Below are 16,435 nucleotides of genomic sequence, written 5' to 3'. Positions count from 1 at the left end.
CCTGGGCCAGAATCAGCTTTGAACCAGGACTTAAATCTGAAAGCCAGTGTGTCTGCACTGGCATTGTTGCACAATCAGAGTAGGAGATGTTGGAATTAGACATTCAGACATTTTCTGCTTCTGTCTGAATGTCCTTAAAACAGTCAATGCCAAGGCAGTATGCAATTATCTGATGCATATAATTTTTTGTTTCTATGAGATTCAGACATTGTCTGTTTGTGAGCAAGCCTTGAAGCATGACTAGCAGAAGCTGCCTACTTGGTACAATGTAGAGCAACGGTGTAGAGCAATACAATCCAAGTGAATTTGCAAGACTTGGCAATAAATATGATGTAGTAAGCAGAGGGAGTACAAACTCTGTGCCTCTTAGCAGCACATGTTAGCCACAAGCCCCATTAGATAGTAACTAGCAGAACCCTCCAGAATGTGGAAAACTTTAAAGGGAGGAAAAATGAGTGATATTGTCTCACTCACTTGGAAAGGAGTTCCTCAGCTCACCAGAGGCCTCCCATGGTGAGCGTGGTATAAAAATATAGATACCACTTAATAAACAGAGGGTGAACCAGCTCAGTGAAATTATATAGTAGATAATGTCCACATAGCATAGCCAAGGTCACCAACACAGTGGAGAAAGCATGCAACTCTCCAGAACCAGGTAGAAGTGAACTTCCAAAATACTACAAGTAGTAAGCAGCAAGTACTAAGTACAGAGCAGAAGAGCATGCGAGGAGTGAAAATCAGGTAGGTATTCAAATTATGGGGGATGCCAAAGGAATTGATGAGGTGCCAGGCTAATTGGACAAAATGCAACTTTATAGTGTTATCAAAATTTTATCTATTTACTGCCCAGTGATAGCACATCATAATAACAGAAGACAGTATGAACTGCCGTAAGGCCATACAGCAACCCATCTTGACAAAGTATCCAGAGTACCTTGTTAGATAACACGTGGAACACACTTCTACAAAACTGGTCTACATTGTATTCACAAAATTAAAATATGTTCATAATAAATACTGCATATTTAAAGGATTAAAATTTCTCTTGAGTATATTCTATGCACAAAAATCACAAGGTACAGTACACACCCACACCCAGAGAGAGACAGAGAGAAAGAAAAAGAACGGAAGAGAGAGAGAGATAATAATATTGCTTGTTACAGAAGATAAAATTAAACAATTAAGGCCCCACCTAAACCTCTTTTCTTCCATCCCGCATAGATGTGGGGTATACATTTAAAAACACCTATTGTCCATATTTTTGTATGTAGCTATACCAGTTATAATGCATCTATAATTGGCTGAATGAACTGTCGCAATATGTTAATACGAGAAAGAGACAGAAAACAGGGTGCACAATAGGGTGTGTTCAAAAATCTAGTGTACTATAGCTAGCTAGCTAGTTAAGATTCCAGTGGACTACTATAAAATAATTGTGTCAAGACAACACAAAACATACACAAATGGTAATAATTAAACAACAGTGTTTTATTTCTTGATATCTAATTTTGGGAATGTTTACAATAGTTAGTCTAGGCTGTGGATTTTGCCATTGGATTTTGCTTTTCCATGAGCTTTCCATGAGACACAGCGAGACATTTGAGACAGATGCAAAATCTTTATACTGCATCTTTATATTGTCTATAAATATATTTACTTTACCGGTGGCCTTAAAAGATTTGTACAAATAAAATATAATTTGTTTGCGATTTATTTAAGAATCATAGGCTATTATTGTCACTGTGGCTGGGAGGGCCAGGCTCCCCTGCCCCGCCCCTCCATTAACTCCATCCATAGGTGCTAGAAAGATGCACTGATATGGTTCACCAAAAATTGTCAAAAAGTCTGTAAATTTTGACTGAAAAAAGGCTTAAAGAGGCCTACAATGAAGTGTAGGCCTGCAATTAATGGTAATGATAATTGGACAGTGATTAAAAATGCTGTTTCTTTTTGAGCAGCAGATCAATAATGCAGGACTATGCATTATTTTTCTTCAGGGTTGTCAGGTCTGTTGTATTATAATGCAAATTTTTCATGGTGTTCTATTTTATTTTATTGGCCAGTTAATAATAGCTAATAAAAGCCCTGGGCCAGTGAGATTACTAGGTCTGTTTTCTTAAGTTTACACTGCAGTTGTTTAAGTATCCTATTGGCAAGTTCCCCAAAATGGGAAGTGGGTCTCAAGGGGTAACAGTCTGAATATGTCTGCCTTAGCTGATGGCTGTTCAACTCATCAACTCATCATTTTATTAGCAGGTCTGGACCAGGGACAGTGCTAGACTCTACCTCTCCAGGCCATGCGGTTGAACATCTCTGGCTTAGTACGTTTTTTCCTTACACCTTAAGGGTCTCATTAGTCTCTTAAGGGTCTTGTTAGTCAGAAAGAACAGTGACAGTAATTGCAATAATTTGTAGGCCTGTGACTGGTCGTCGCCTGTGGACTTCCTGCTCAGAAGGCTATATTTACTCAGCTCCTGCCACAGAGAGCACAGTTATTGTAGGCCACTGAGGCATAATAGGCACTCAGCATCCTCAGAGAGAACTATGGAACAGAGTGCTGCTGCTCTATCAACCTGGGGGAAAAAGCCTTCCTCTCTCTGCCACTCTGAAGAGCTTTTCAGTTCTTTCCCCCATAGTGGCTGTTCAGACTGAGCAGCAAATGGCGTCAGAAAGGAGGCGGGCTATGGTAGCTCTGGTGGGCGGGCCTTTTGTAAGGCAGCGTTGCATAAATAATGCCGAAGGGGTTCGAAATTGTCTGTTGCCATGGCGACCTTTGTGCCCGAGCGCGCTGCACGTCCTCTCCTGCTCTGCGAGGCTTTTTGCTCTCTCTCTCGCTCACCGCTCTGCTCTTGTTAAGTGGATGTTAAAGCAGTGTGCAGGAGAGAGGCATGTCTGTGTGCTGCTACACACACACTTGTGTTTTCTCGCCTGGAGTTTCTGGAGCGTGCCCCGTGCGCAGGTAAGCGGCGCGCTTGTATTCAATTCGCTCGGCTGAAGCAACAGGTGCTCGGCGTTACTTAGCGGCGCGCGAAAGCACGCGCTCGCGCTCGCGCACGGTTTGTTGTTGTGCTGCTTGTTGGCACAATTAAGCAGGCGTTATGGATTATAATGTGTATGCTTTCTTTTGATGAAGTAGTCTGAGATTGCGCTTGTCAGCATCTTGACCTTTTTGTGTTTAGTTTCTACTTCAGTCTAACTAACAACACTCATCCTCAGGAGGGAAGGAGGGAGAGAGGGAAGGAGGAAATACTGAAGAGAACCAAGCTAGCTAGCATAACAGAGCCTCGAAATAATGTTCCTCACCCTTAACACCGCGGGTTGTACTTTAATTTTATTACCCTGCGAATGCCTGTGGTGCTTCTTCAGTGGTGTAAGTTTGCTCCATCCCAGTTCCGCAGTGGTGTGTGTGTGTGTGTGTGTGTATAGAGCTCTCTTGTTCAGCAAGTTGAATGGACATTTCTGTAGCCTTCATCTGGGCTCCTGCCCAGAAGAGCAGGTGATGAATTCCCGAGCACTCTTAAACTGCAGACAGAGAGAGAGAGACAGAGAGAGAGAGAGATGGATGGATGGATGGATGAATGGATGATGTATTCAATACTATATATTCAATTAGCAACCAAATCTATTGCATCCTGCCCAGAAGAGTAGGTGATGAATTCCCGAGCACTCTTAAACTGCAGACAGAGAGAGAGAGAGAGGGATGGATGGATGGATGGATGATGTATTCAATACTATATGGGGGTGGGGGATGACCTTGTGGCAAAATGAACTCATTTCGTTCCTTTTTCTATGCCCCTCTCCCTATACATACCGCTCCCTCTTGCTTTCTCACTTTCCCTCTCTCTCTTTGCTTTGTGCTCTGTTTTTGAGGGAAAAGTATTTTCTACACATTTATATTTTTTTGTTTTGTATTATTATTATTATTATTTAGAGCAATATGTTTTTTATTAATATTTTGTGTTGTGGTGATTTGACTTTATATCCACAACACAAAATCTTATATCTTTGTAAAATGTAATAGGGGTATTTTCTTCTCTCTCTCTCTCTCTCTCTGTTTTTTTTTTTTTTTCGTTTTCTGTCTTCTTCTCGTTCTTCGGTCTTGTTCTGTTTCTCTGTGTATCTCTCTTTTGTCTATCTCCCTCTCTTGCTTTCTATCTTTTCTTATTATTTGATTTGGTGTTATAAAGGGGCTTTGTGTGAAGTCAGTGATAAATTACAGTTAGTATACCTATTAAGATGGTGTGTGTGTGTGGCATATATTACATCAATTAATATGACAAAAATAAAACTAAGGACAAAATACATGCATATATGTATTTTGTTCTCGATTTTATTTTTGTCATATTAATTTGTTTTTTAATGAAGTGAGAATTGGTAGGACAATGTATTAGCAATTGTAATAGGCGAAAGGTCTTTTGAAAATTCAATTTGAGTTTTTCTCTCTCTCTCTCTCTCTCTCTCTCTCTTGGTGCATGCTGGGAAGCAGGGTGTGGGTGTGTGTTTGTGCGTAATCGTGTGAGTACAGGTGGTGAGTGTGTGTTAATGGTGACTTTCCTTTCTTTATTTCCTTTCTACGTGGTGAGTACTTTATTTTCTTTGTAGTTAGGTCTTTGTTTAGAGTAGTTTAGTTAACACTTGGGTGGTTGGTTGTGTGGATTTTCAGTAAACGTCGGTAGAGATGGTGTCTCCTGCAGGGACACCATCCCTGTCACTTCGCCACAGCTTCAGGTGTGTACCTGAGCCGCAGGTTTCTGTGGAAGATGTCCTTCTAGCTGTGGCTGAGAAAATAGGACATGAAAAAATTCTGTCTGCTTCTAGGATGAATAAGGCGCTTATTGTTTTCCTTAAGGAGATAGATTTGGTGAATCAGCTTGTTGGGAGCAGACTTGAAATCAGGGACAGTTATGCCCAGGTGACGCCACTTTATTCCCCACCGGTAAAAGTAATGATCTCAAATGTACCACCATTCATTCCAGATAAGCTTTTGGAAGCGGAGTTGTTGCATTTTGGTAAAATGGCAAGTAAAATACAACCTGTTTACCTGGGGTGCAAAAATCCAGCTCTAAAGCATGTCACGTCCTTTAGGAGACAAGCGTATATGTTTCTAATGTCACCAACGCATTAAAGAACATCAATTATGGTTTATGCAACCACTGCCAGTTTGCGTTGTTTTGAGTGTGGGAATGCAGGGCATAAACGGGTGGCATGTCCACACAAGCAGCGACCTGTGGAAGTGACTGACAATGAATTGAATGGCTCTGCAAGCAATGATGAAATATCAGCTAGTGAAATGTCTACAGAGCAGAATGAATCACAAGACTTACAGGTTTCCAGTATAGATGTAACCGAATCTCTTCCTGAGGAAACGATACAAGCATTAAACGAGGATTCTACTTCGGGAAGTATTACAGGAGAGCACAGAGCCTGTTGTGACTCAGGTTGACAGCCCAGAGAATACGGTAAGAGCTGATTTTCAGGTTGATTATGGTGGTTCAGTGATGTCATTAATGAATCAAGCGTAAGATCCAGGATGTAGTAAAGCAGATAAAGATGTACAAGGGTTAAATGAGGACAGCATAAGTGTAAACTTTTCACAAGCTGAATTTTCACAAACTGTTTCATTTGATAATTCTACATACTCGCTTCAAAAAATCAACCGTTTCCTGGATGACACGTTCAGGAAACAGGTGGATTTAAAAGACTTTTTCTCAGATAAGGAAACATTTATGCGAACATTTATGCATAGTGCTGCAAAAAACTGGAGATCTCAATGCAGTAAGTGAAACAAAAACATATCCTCTACAAAAAGCTTGTAAAGTGTATTAGAAATAAGAAACAGCTAAATAGAAAATAAGCATGTATCACAGGATGCTTCTCTTTATCTCCCCCTTATACACTGACTCTACTTTCCTTCTTTTACCTCCTCATGACATCCTTGAAGGTTGGCTCTCTTACTGTGAATGGTGGGAGGTCAAGGGAAAAGCGAGCCTTAGGCCGGTTTCACACTGGACGCGTGAGCAGCGCGTAAGCAGAGCATAAGCAGCACAAACACATTGTGTTTCCACACTGGCAGCGAGTGTATCACGCAGCTGAACTGCGGCTTGTGTACCGCAAATACAAGAATGCACATTACTTTATTTTGATTTTAAATGCAAACGCTGTTAAAGTTAATACATCTAGGAGGAAAACCTCTTCAAGAGACTTATTTTACTATTGATGTAGTTCATATATCTTTGATGAACTACATCAATAGTGCTTTGTTTAAAAAAAAAAAAAAAAAAACACATTCAGAGGAGGACATGAAGTGGGAGGGTGACAGAACTTTGAAGTTTTGGTCAACCCAGAACAGTAACATGCTCTGTATATGTAGTTTATATGATAAAATTAATCTTCAACTTAAGCTACACTTGTAGTTTAAATCATATAAACATGCTTTTGTGTTTTGGGCAAAAAAAACCTTGGCAGTAGTGTAATTTCGGGGTTTCACTTACTGCCATGAAGGGATTTACACGGTCTGCAACAATGTTTAGGTAGGCGGTACATGTTAAAGTAACATCCATGTGAATGCCAGGACCCAAGGATTCCCAGCAGAGCATTGCCCAGAGAATCACACTCCCTCCCAACATGCGTTCTTCCCATAGTGCATCCTGGCGCCATCTCTTCCCCAGGTAAGTGACACACACGCACCCGGTCGTCCACATGATGTAAAAGAAAACGTGATTCATCAGACCAGGCCACCTTCTTCCATTGCTCCATGGTCCAGTTCTGATGCTCACGTGCCCATTGTAGGTGCTTTCTGGCCTCTGACCGGTCTGCAGCTACGCAGCCCCATATACAGCAAGCCGCGATGCACTGTGTGGTTCTGACACCTTTCTATCACAGCCAGCATTAACTTTTTCAGCAATTTGTGCTACAGTAGCTCTTCTGTGGGATCAGACCACACGGGCTAGCCTTCGCCCCCCACGTGCATCACTGAGCCTTGGGCACCCATGACCTTGTCGCCGGTTCACCGGTTTGCCTTCCTTGGACCACTTTTGGATGGTACTAACCACTGCATACCGGGAACTCCTCACAAGACCTGTCATTTTGGAGACGCTCTGACCCAGTCTTACAGCCATCACAATTTGGCGCTTGTCAAAGTCGCTCGGATTCTTACACTTGCCTATTTCTACTGCTTCCAACACATAAACTTGTAGAATTGACTGTTCGCTTGCTGCCTAATATATCCCACCCCTTGACAGGTGCCACTGTAATGAAATAATCAATGTTAATTACTTCACCTGTCAATGGTTTTAATGTTATGGCTGATCGGTGTACTTCTTCCTCTTCTGTTAATGCAAAAAAAAAAGTATTGAGGAACGGGACATTACTATCCTTGAACAAGAGGTGATTTTGAATAATAATCCCACTCTAGATAATGTTTTAAAAGAGAAAAAGGAAACTCTAGCTCTGTTTTTAAGGGAGAACGTAAAAGGGGCATTAGTGCAATCCTCCTTCACCTCACTGAAGGATATGGATGCTCCCAGTGGTTTCTTTTTCAATTTAGAAGAATATGTATCACAGCGTAAATTAATGACATGTTTGCTTCTTTCGTTTCGTTTTTCGCTGAGATGCAGTGCCATGGCTTTAAGTTTTACTCTAGTTTGTATAGAAATGAGAGCTGCAATGATGCAACAGCCTTACTTCGGGAAGGTCTGCCATGTTTGGAGCCTGAACAAAGAGTGCAGTTAGACTCTGATCTTACTTTTGAAGAACTTACCACTGCAGTGTCGCAGCTTTTGATTAGACGTCCCCCAGGAATTGATGGCCTGTCGTCGAATTTTTATAAAAAAAAAAATTTTGGCATTTAATGGACTGCTGCTAACTTCATGCCAGCATGCTGTTTTATCATTATTGCCAAAAAAGGAGATCTTTTGCTATTAATGAACTGGAGACCAGTATCACTACTGTGTACGGACTATAAAATTATATCAAAATGATTGTCTAACAGGCTTAAGAAATTTTTACAATTTATTGTAAAGGTGATCACACATATTGTATACAAGAACGTTCAATCAAGGACAATCTCTGAACCCAAAGTTGGACTGGTACCTATTGATCAGGAAAAGGCCTTTGGCCATGTGGGCCGTAAATACCTTTTTACTATGTTGCAAGCTTTTGGTTTTGGAGACAAATTTTTTAATTCGATAAGGATGTTATACACTGTTTCTTTCTCTATGCTAAAAGTAAAAAGAGGATCGAGTTGCCCTTTCCAGCCAACTTTACAGCTTAGGAATTGAACCACTCTTAGTTTATCTGAGATCAAAACTAAAAGGTACAGGAACACAGATACTAAATATAAAACATTAAATAACTTTATCGGCATATGACCTTACAGTTTTCATTGGTGAGCAAAGTGACATTCAGGCTCTGTCAGACGCTTTGGAGATATTTCCGAAAGCATCATCAGCAAAAGTAAACTGCGACAACAGTGAAGCTTTATGGATAAGGCAAGATAGGGGGATAAGGGTCCCTCAACTACCTTGAGGCTTGAAATGGAGGATGGATGGTTTAAAGGTTCTGGGTATTTATGTAGGTACAGAAGAATTTCAGAAGAAAAATTGGGAGGGATTGGTGAAGAGAGTTTGTGCCAGATAGTATAAATGGAAATGGCTGCTACCCCAGATGTCCTACAGTGGATGAGATTTTGTTGCTTATAAACTGGTGGCTTCTGCCTTATGGCATAGGTTGATCATGCTGCAGCCACCAAGAGAACTTGAATGTGGACATTCAGAGGAGATACGTAAACTTTCTCTGGTCTGGACAGCACTGGATTCGAGCAGCTGTGCTTTGCCTGCCAATACAGGAAGATGGACAAGAGCTGATCGATATTCCATCAAGAATTACAGCTTTTCGTTTACAAGCAGCACAGAGACTCTTGTACCAGGAAGGTCTCCTTTGGACTGCTACAGCTCTAGCTGTATTAAGGAGAGCAGGTGGTATGGGTCTGGACAAACAACTTTTTCTGATGAAGTTGGAGGGCTTTGATCTGTTTAGTATTACACATTTCTATCGGTCTGTCCTCCAGGCCTGGAAGATCTTCACTTATTCAGAGACTTATTCACAAGTGACAGTTGTTCATCTGTTTTTATTGTGTGCATGACTCGGTGAACTTTCTACTCTTTTAACAGCTTAGTTTCAAATTTATGGGGAGGTTTTTAGCACAGAACTATTCATTTTAGGTCCTGTGTACACTGTTAATAGAAGACATGTTGCTATACTTTCAAGCTTTTTAGTAAGTATGGCAAAATTAGCAGTATGGAGAACAAGAAAAAATGAAAAAACAAAACAGGGCTCTACAGATATGGTAGGCAGGTTTAAGGGGCTGGTGGCTGCAAGATTAAAAATAGAGTATTCATATTACTCCCTGGTAGATAATGTGGTGACGTTTGAAAACGTTTGGGGAACAAATAGTGTTTTACGTACGGTCAAAGAAAATTAATTAATACTGAACTGTTGATCGATTAAGTAGTTTGCTGATTTTAATTTATCTGTTTATTGCCTTGTTTTCCAATTTTCATTTATTTTTTTGAAATGGTCTTAAATTTGCTAATGTGATTGACTTGTTTTGACAAAGTATGCTGTCATAATGAGCTAAAGCAATAAAAGGCAATTTAAAATTCAATTCTGTCTCCCTCTCTCTCTCAGAATTTAGGCTAGTGATATAAATATGTCCTCCGTGTCAACTGGAGATTAGAGAACAGAAAGTAACATCAATAATAATTGTGACAATAAAATAAGAGTAACAATCATAAAGATGTAAAATAATAGAGAGAGATAACAAACAGGGCTCATGTGTGTGTGTGTGTGTATGTCTGTGTGTGTGTGTGTATGTCTGGGTGGGTTATACACTGTTCCTAATATTGTGGCAGGCAGATGCATACTGTCTTGCTCAAACACTGCTGTTCCTCATTTCTCCTTACAGGATGGGCAGTTTGTAAGTGTTGGGCAAATGGGAGATTTGACAGTGTGTGACCTGAAATTTCTCAAAATATATTTCATGTTTCATGCAAGGGTTTAAATTTACTCTGTAAATTTACTCTGTATTTTCTCGCTCTCTCTCGCTCTCTCTCTCTCTAACTGGATTTTCACAGTGCTTACTATAAAGAGGCACACTGGGATTTCAGTCTCTGATTTGGCATTGACAGCTTTGTCATTAAATGTTATGTGGTGCATACCTAATTAAGATGGGAGAGGGGAAAATGTTGAATGCTGCCACTGCCCTCTGAACTTTTTTTTTTTTTTTTTAATTACAGTCTTACATTTTTTTTTAATGGCAGAACTCTTACATTGCATTCTATCCAAATATCCAAACTATTTTATTTGTAGTTTTTTAATGCAGGTGACCACTTTATAATAATGTAGTACATACTCTTTGAATAAAATGGTTGAATAAAGAACTTGTCCTTGTCCTTATCTTGTTGTCTTTTTGAGCATTGTGTTTAGCTTCCACAGATGGATATAGAACCCCTCAGGAAGCTAAGAACTATCCAAAGAACTTCCAAATAACCTTTTTTTTTTGTTTTTGCTAAAAGTGCAGTATATTCTTATATGGAATTTTTAGTGTTGCCATTTATAAAATGCAAAAGTAATACAATGCACCATAGTGTACTCATTGTTTTGAAGAAAAGCATTTATAATCTGTTATAGCGCAGTGTGCGAATGTATTTGTTTGTTTGTGTATTCTATTTCATTTTATTTTGCTTAGATTTTTAAAAGTTACAGCATAACGACTTAAGTTGAAGACAAACAGGTCCACAATGAATTGCTGTCCTTATAAGCACTTGAAAGTCTGCATAAACACACACAGATTTAATGAAGTGATTATTATATTTGAGGTTAAGGTGCATACTCTGTGTACATTTTGAGTTGTTTTTTTTTAATTTTTTTTTTTGCCATGCAGGAGCTGCAGTTTGAGAGACTGACCAGAGAGCTGGAAGCCGAGCGGCAGATAGTGGCCACCCAGTTGGAACGGTGCAAACTGGGATCTGAGACTGGGAGCGTGAGCAGCATCAGGTGGGTTTTGTATGGAGTATGCTGAACCTTTCCAGTACTGCAACTCTAACCCAAGGGCATAGCCTCATAGACCACATCTCCTAGCCTGACCGACACACTTTTTTGTCATATACCAAGCAGTCTAAACACTGCTAATAAAATGTATTGACTTGTTGTCAGTGGAGTCTTTGCTTTGCACTACGCAGAAGTTAATAGTGCAAAACAATATGTGTTCTGTGTGACACTGGAAACACTTGTATAAAGAAGGGCTTCTTTTCCAAAAACTAATTACGATGTGTTTCCTAGTAATCTCTGCCTCTTTTGCAATGTAGGCACCGAGTTGTATTGTTCAACATTCCTCAAAAAGATGCTGACAAGATCTGATTCAGCACCTGAACAAGATTTAGTTCTTCAGAGGAAACGTTAATCAGTCTCTTGCAATGCAAGTCACTAATTGTATTTTAGCAGAAGTTACAAGTAATCAACATGATAAATTGAATAGAATGAAGAGTCTTTGTGTCTGTTTATAAAAGACAAATTTGCTTCATGTGTGTGCCAAGTTTCATATTATAATGCTTCATTTCTATAAAAGAAGGAATTTGAGTCAAACACGGACTGTTTCTTTAGAGTTTGGTTACGGTCCTTTACATGACAGCTGTGAATTTATTGAAGTGTTGTTTCCATTCTAGCTCAAGTTCACAGTTTGAGAAAGCATGTCTCTGAGCCAAGATTACTGCACAGTCTTGTCATTCCAGTTATTATAAGGATAATGTATGAATCCCATGATGTTCACACCAAGGTCCTGTTTAGATTTTAGGTTGACAGTGAACCGTCTTTAGGCTTAGCGAGTCATGCGAGATTACTTGACGAATAGCTCTAAACCACAAGCAAGCTGGCTTTATGCAAATATATTCATTCCACAGCTACAGATATGGTTTAAAATTCCCACCAGCTTTCACTAAGGACATTGTAGTGTGTTACACTTTCATGTCTTGCTGTCAGAGTCAGCAGCATATTTGACCTTGTAGGCTGAAATGATGAAATGGCATTTAATGGCCTTATTAGATAGCATGTAGTTGCATGCCGGAAAATTGAAAAGGTTGCCTTTAATTTTTAAGGCTTGAATTTTTTAGCTTAAATATATTAAAGTCTGAGTTGGTAAACCAGCATAAACAGCTTAAAAATGATAGAATATTATGTTAGGAAAATATTTATGATCCCTTTGCCTCATTTTGCCTCTCTTTCCATAAGGATGTATATTGTTTTTGAGGCATCTGTTGTAGTACTATTTCTTTTTTAGCGTGAAGGGGAACAACCTTGCATCACATCATAAATTCTATAAGTGGCTTAAGCTGAGAAACTGAGAAGGAAACTGCTAGCAATATCATAAAATTACTTTGGGGAAGTAGGCACTTCAAGAAAGTCACATTGGCTCTTTTGCACTATAGAGCTCGAGTGCTGAATTACTCAAAAAGTTCAGGTTAGTTCAAAAAGCAAAAAATGTTCACTATAGGGTTTCTGCTGGTGAAAGAAAAAAACACACTAATATAAAAAAGAAACAAGTTTTTAGTTTTTGATCAGTAAATTATGATTGGATGCTGCAACTCTCAGAGTTGATGCTCCAAACATCCGCTCATGTGAGCAAAGCCTTCGACTTTCTACTAAATGCTTTCTGTTGAGCTTCATCCTGCCGTGTGGAGCTGTCTCACTAAATAGTGTCTGCCCAGCACAGCGAGGGTGTATTAAGCCAAAGCTGTTAAGACTGCTTTTCTGCCAGATAAGTCCAACAGGCTCTTGTGGGCTCGCATATACTGACTCTGTGAAAACACAGCAGTCAGGGCTGAGGAAAGCTGGGGTTGACAGCAACAAGATGATTACAGTATACAGTATCTGCTGAGGTATCTGTACTTTCAGGACTTCTAAATAATAAAGGTTTAACTTTAAATGTGTTTTGGCTTGCTGCAGGTGGAAGTCTACACAAAAACTTAATATTAGCAAGCCTAGTTAGATGGTGTTATAAATCTTCTTTGAGTAATGTCTGAAGTAATTAACATTTTCCACTCCAAGAAAGTGGATGTGCTTTTATCTTGTTTGTGCTTAAGTTGGTCTGTATATTTAGGGCTCTGTAAAGGTTAAGTTTGCAGTGACTTCCTCGTAATGTTCATTCTTTCTGTTGTAACATGCACTGAAATGTAAAACTACGTCTAACTGTTTAAAATGAGAATACAGTGTTAAAAGAGCTCTAATCTAAAGTAAGTAAATTAACTAAAAAAAATACAATGCGCTTTATTGAATGGCGTTATTTGTCTCTTAAGCTGCATTCCTGCAATATACCATAAACAATTTTGACATCTTTATGCTTGGATGATGCATTTAATTTGTAGAAGTGATGGAGTGTGAATTTGATGTGCAGATGGCATCACAAGGTGATACACCGACTATGTTTGACAGTAGAGGTAAGCTGGGTATCACTCCTCAGGATATAAATACTTCTCCGCTCCTTATAATTTTACACGCAGAGTGTATAAACACATTACTGCTGAACAGACCCATGGCCACAATCATAAACAAGCAGGCAGTACTTTTTTTTTATCACACTCGTCACTCAGATGACACAGTCCAGGCTTTTACTATTGATCTGAGGATGTGACAGGTTTGAAGGGTGCTGTGTTTGAAGTCCAAAAGTAGGTGCTGCGAGCAATAAAAGCTTAGAAAATCCTCCGTCGTCTGCTTGCGTACCCCGGGGTGTCTGCATGCTGGATATTAGCCTTATTAAGACTGTCTGCCGCTCTGCCTGACTCATACTAAGTGCCTAGTGTACAGTAAGAGGGGAGTCAGAGCATATTGATTTGGCAGCCAATCTGTGTTGTTTAAGAGGAGATGAAAGCCTGGCTCTGCCCAGGCTGAGTGACTTCAGCTTAACATGGCTGATTTAAGCCCAGTCTGTCTGCAAGGCAGCACAACAGACAACAGTCTTCCAGCATCCTCTCTGCAGGGGCAGCCAGAACAGTGTAGAGAGTTGAACAGTAGCGTTTCAGAGACTGATAGGTGTGAGAAGCCTTTGGGAAAAATTTAAAGAAGTGCTTTAGCAGCCCAAAATAATAAAATTATTGACAAGGAATGAAAATAGAACAGAATCCAGATAGCATAATAAAGACAGCCATAGTAAACAGCACCAGCTCCTTCTTACTTATTTTTTTTCTCAAGATGGATTTTTTTTTGTAAACTGATTTGAGAAAAAAATGCATAAACAAAAAAGTGGAACATGTCTATAGGCACAGGTCTTCTATGACCATCCGCAAATTACATGATACTCAACAATCACAAAAAAGAAGCCTTCTAACATTAGACTGCTTTAACAGCTCATTATCACGTCTGAAGCTGAGCTTTCAGTGGCATGTGAGATTTGCAGAGCGTGAGTCGGCAGCACACACAGGGAGGAGTGGGTTGTGTGGTTGTTTGATAGCTTTACATAGCGGGAGCGTGCCAGCTGGAACATCACTGCAGGGTGATGGCATGTGCCCTGCTTGCCATGTGACAGCCAGTGAGAAGGATTGTGCGGCGTGAGACAGAGCTGCAGTAGAGTGCCACGGTTCGAACGATGCCTGGAGAAGCCGTGAGACAAACCCGCATAGACCAACTGTTCGGACCAACTGTTCCTGTCCTGCATATAGGACAGTATCACATGAAACTGTTCCACACCAATCAATGGTACATCCTTCTACAAACAATAATTGACATTTTCCACTCAAACAATTGGATAAACTATTTAGCATTCCTTTTACAATCTCATTAAACCATCATTTATTAATGCGTTCATTAATTTTCAATAACCGCTTTAGCCTGGTCAGAGTCACAGTGCATCTGGGTCCAAGGAGCACTGACCACAAGGCAGTAATAATGCCTTTCCCCTTTTTTATAAATAATATTTCCTACAGTATATGATTATTGACAGTCTGTAAAATGATTTAAATTAAATGCAAATGTTAATCCTTGAAAAAGTTATTTTGCTCTCAGTTTTCAGGAACTCTCATCCTTTACTATTTTCTTTTTCTGTGCTCTAATTCCAAGATTCCACACATGTAAAAGTCTGTTTTATACTGTGGAAAAAAATGAGCATCCCACACAAGACACAGATAGTTGTTGACCTGGACAAGCCAGGCAATAGTTAAAAAGATGAACTACATAACCAGTTAAAAATACCATTAAGCACAATCAAGGCCATGATAATAAAAGGATTCAAAAATAGGATGGTGAGGTATAGAAAAACTCACACTTTCAGAATTGCGCAGTGTAGTTGATTCTGGAGGTTGGCAAGTTTCAAATTCAACCGCTGGAGACCACTTCCATGTTTGGATGCATTTCTGCACAAGGTCAACCTTGTGTCAACTTTCAACCTTGTTAGACATTGCATAAAGCAGCTCTGTGCTGTTCTTCACCTAATGTTAATGGCCAGGTTGCAGACAATTTTGAAACCAGTACAGCAAAACTTTGAATCTAGTGCAGAAATAATGTACTACTTAAGAAGAAGAATTTATTTTTTACAATATTATTCTAAAATAAAACTACAATATGCACTTAGCACTTCATTAGGAACACCTGCACATTCATTCAATTATGCTATCAGTCAGTCATGTGGCAGCAACACAGTGCATAACATCAGATACAGGCCAAACATCCGAATGGAGAAAATATGAATTCAGCGACTTGTATCACGGCATGGATGTTGAGTGTTTAAGAAAATGCTGATTTCCTAGGATTTTCACACAGAATTTATACAGAATGGTGCGAAACACAAAAACAGGCACATAGCCTACAGCAGCAGGAGACCACACTGACTTCTACTCCTGTCAGCCAAGAACAGGAATCTGAGGCTACAGTGGGCACAGGCTCACCCAAACTCTACAAATGAAGCTTGAAAAAGACATCATTGCATGCAACTTCAGTCTGCCTGATTTTTATTTTTTTTTTGTCATATGGATTGTCCATGGCAAAAGACTTCTTCTGTTTCCACATCTAGCTATGACAGTCAGGTGGGAAACTTTTGCAGAACAACAAACGTCATGTCTTTTTTTGGATGTGAGGATGTGTGGTCAATGAAACCTGTTGAATGAGCTCACTCCGATTTAGTCACTGGTTCTCCTTTACTGCCAAAAGGAAGCAGAGCTGAAGAAGTTATAAAGTGATGTGGTCCTTTCTCTGACTCTAAGCCAGGCCCACACCTAAAACAGCACATCATGACTCAGCAATCTCTGCTTTATTCACTCTTTAGCTCTTATTTTAACACTCATTTTCTCTTTTGTTCTCCATCAGCGTCCTTTTTTCCCATATTCTTTCCTCTTATCTTTTTTCTTGTATCTCAATCATTAAACAAGACTGAATTCATCACACACAGCACTGT

The 16,435-nt window shown here is 39.6% G+C and overlaps 1 protein-coding gene across 9 annotated transcripts in view; it reads left to right on the top strand.

The window, feature by feature from the left end:
* ctnnd2b (catenin (cadherin-associated protein), delta 2b) overlaps positions 1-16,435 on the top strand; it is an 81,072-nt gene that overhangs the window by 22,556 nt on the left and 42,081 nt on the right. For 4 of the 9 annotated variants that reach the window (XM_026936866.3, XM_026936865.3, XM_026936869.3 and 1 more), the window contains exon 3: positions 10,943-11,055. In XM_026936866.3, coding sequence (XP_026792667.1) covers positions 10,943-11,055 — 113 coding nt within the window. Of the gene's footprint in view, positions 1-1,821; positions 2,960-10,942; positions 11,056-16,435 lie in introns of those variants that run through there. The other 5 variants (XM_053233047.1, XM_026936867.3, XM_053233044.1 and 2 more) reach the window with 4 other exon arrangements.

This window comes from Pangasianodon hypophthalmus, chromosome 4 (assembly GCF_027358585.1).
Source record: "Pangasianodon hypophthalmus isolate fPanHyp1 chromosome 4, fPanHyp1.pri, whole genome shotgun sequence".
NCBI lineage: Eukaryota > Metazoa > Chordata > Actinopteri > Siluriformes > Pangasiidae > Pangasianodon > Pangasianodon hypophthalmus.
This window is presented reverse-complemented; position numbering and strand designations above follow the sequence as displayed.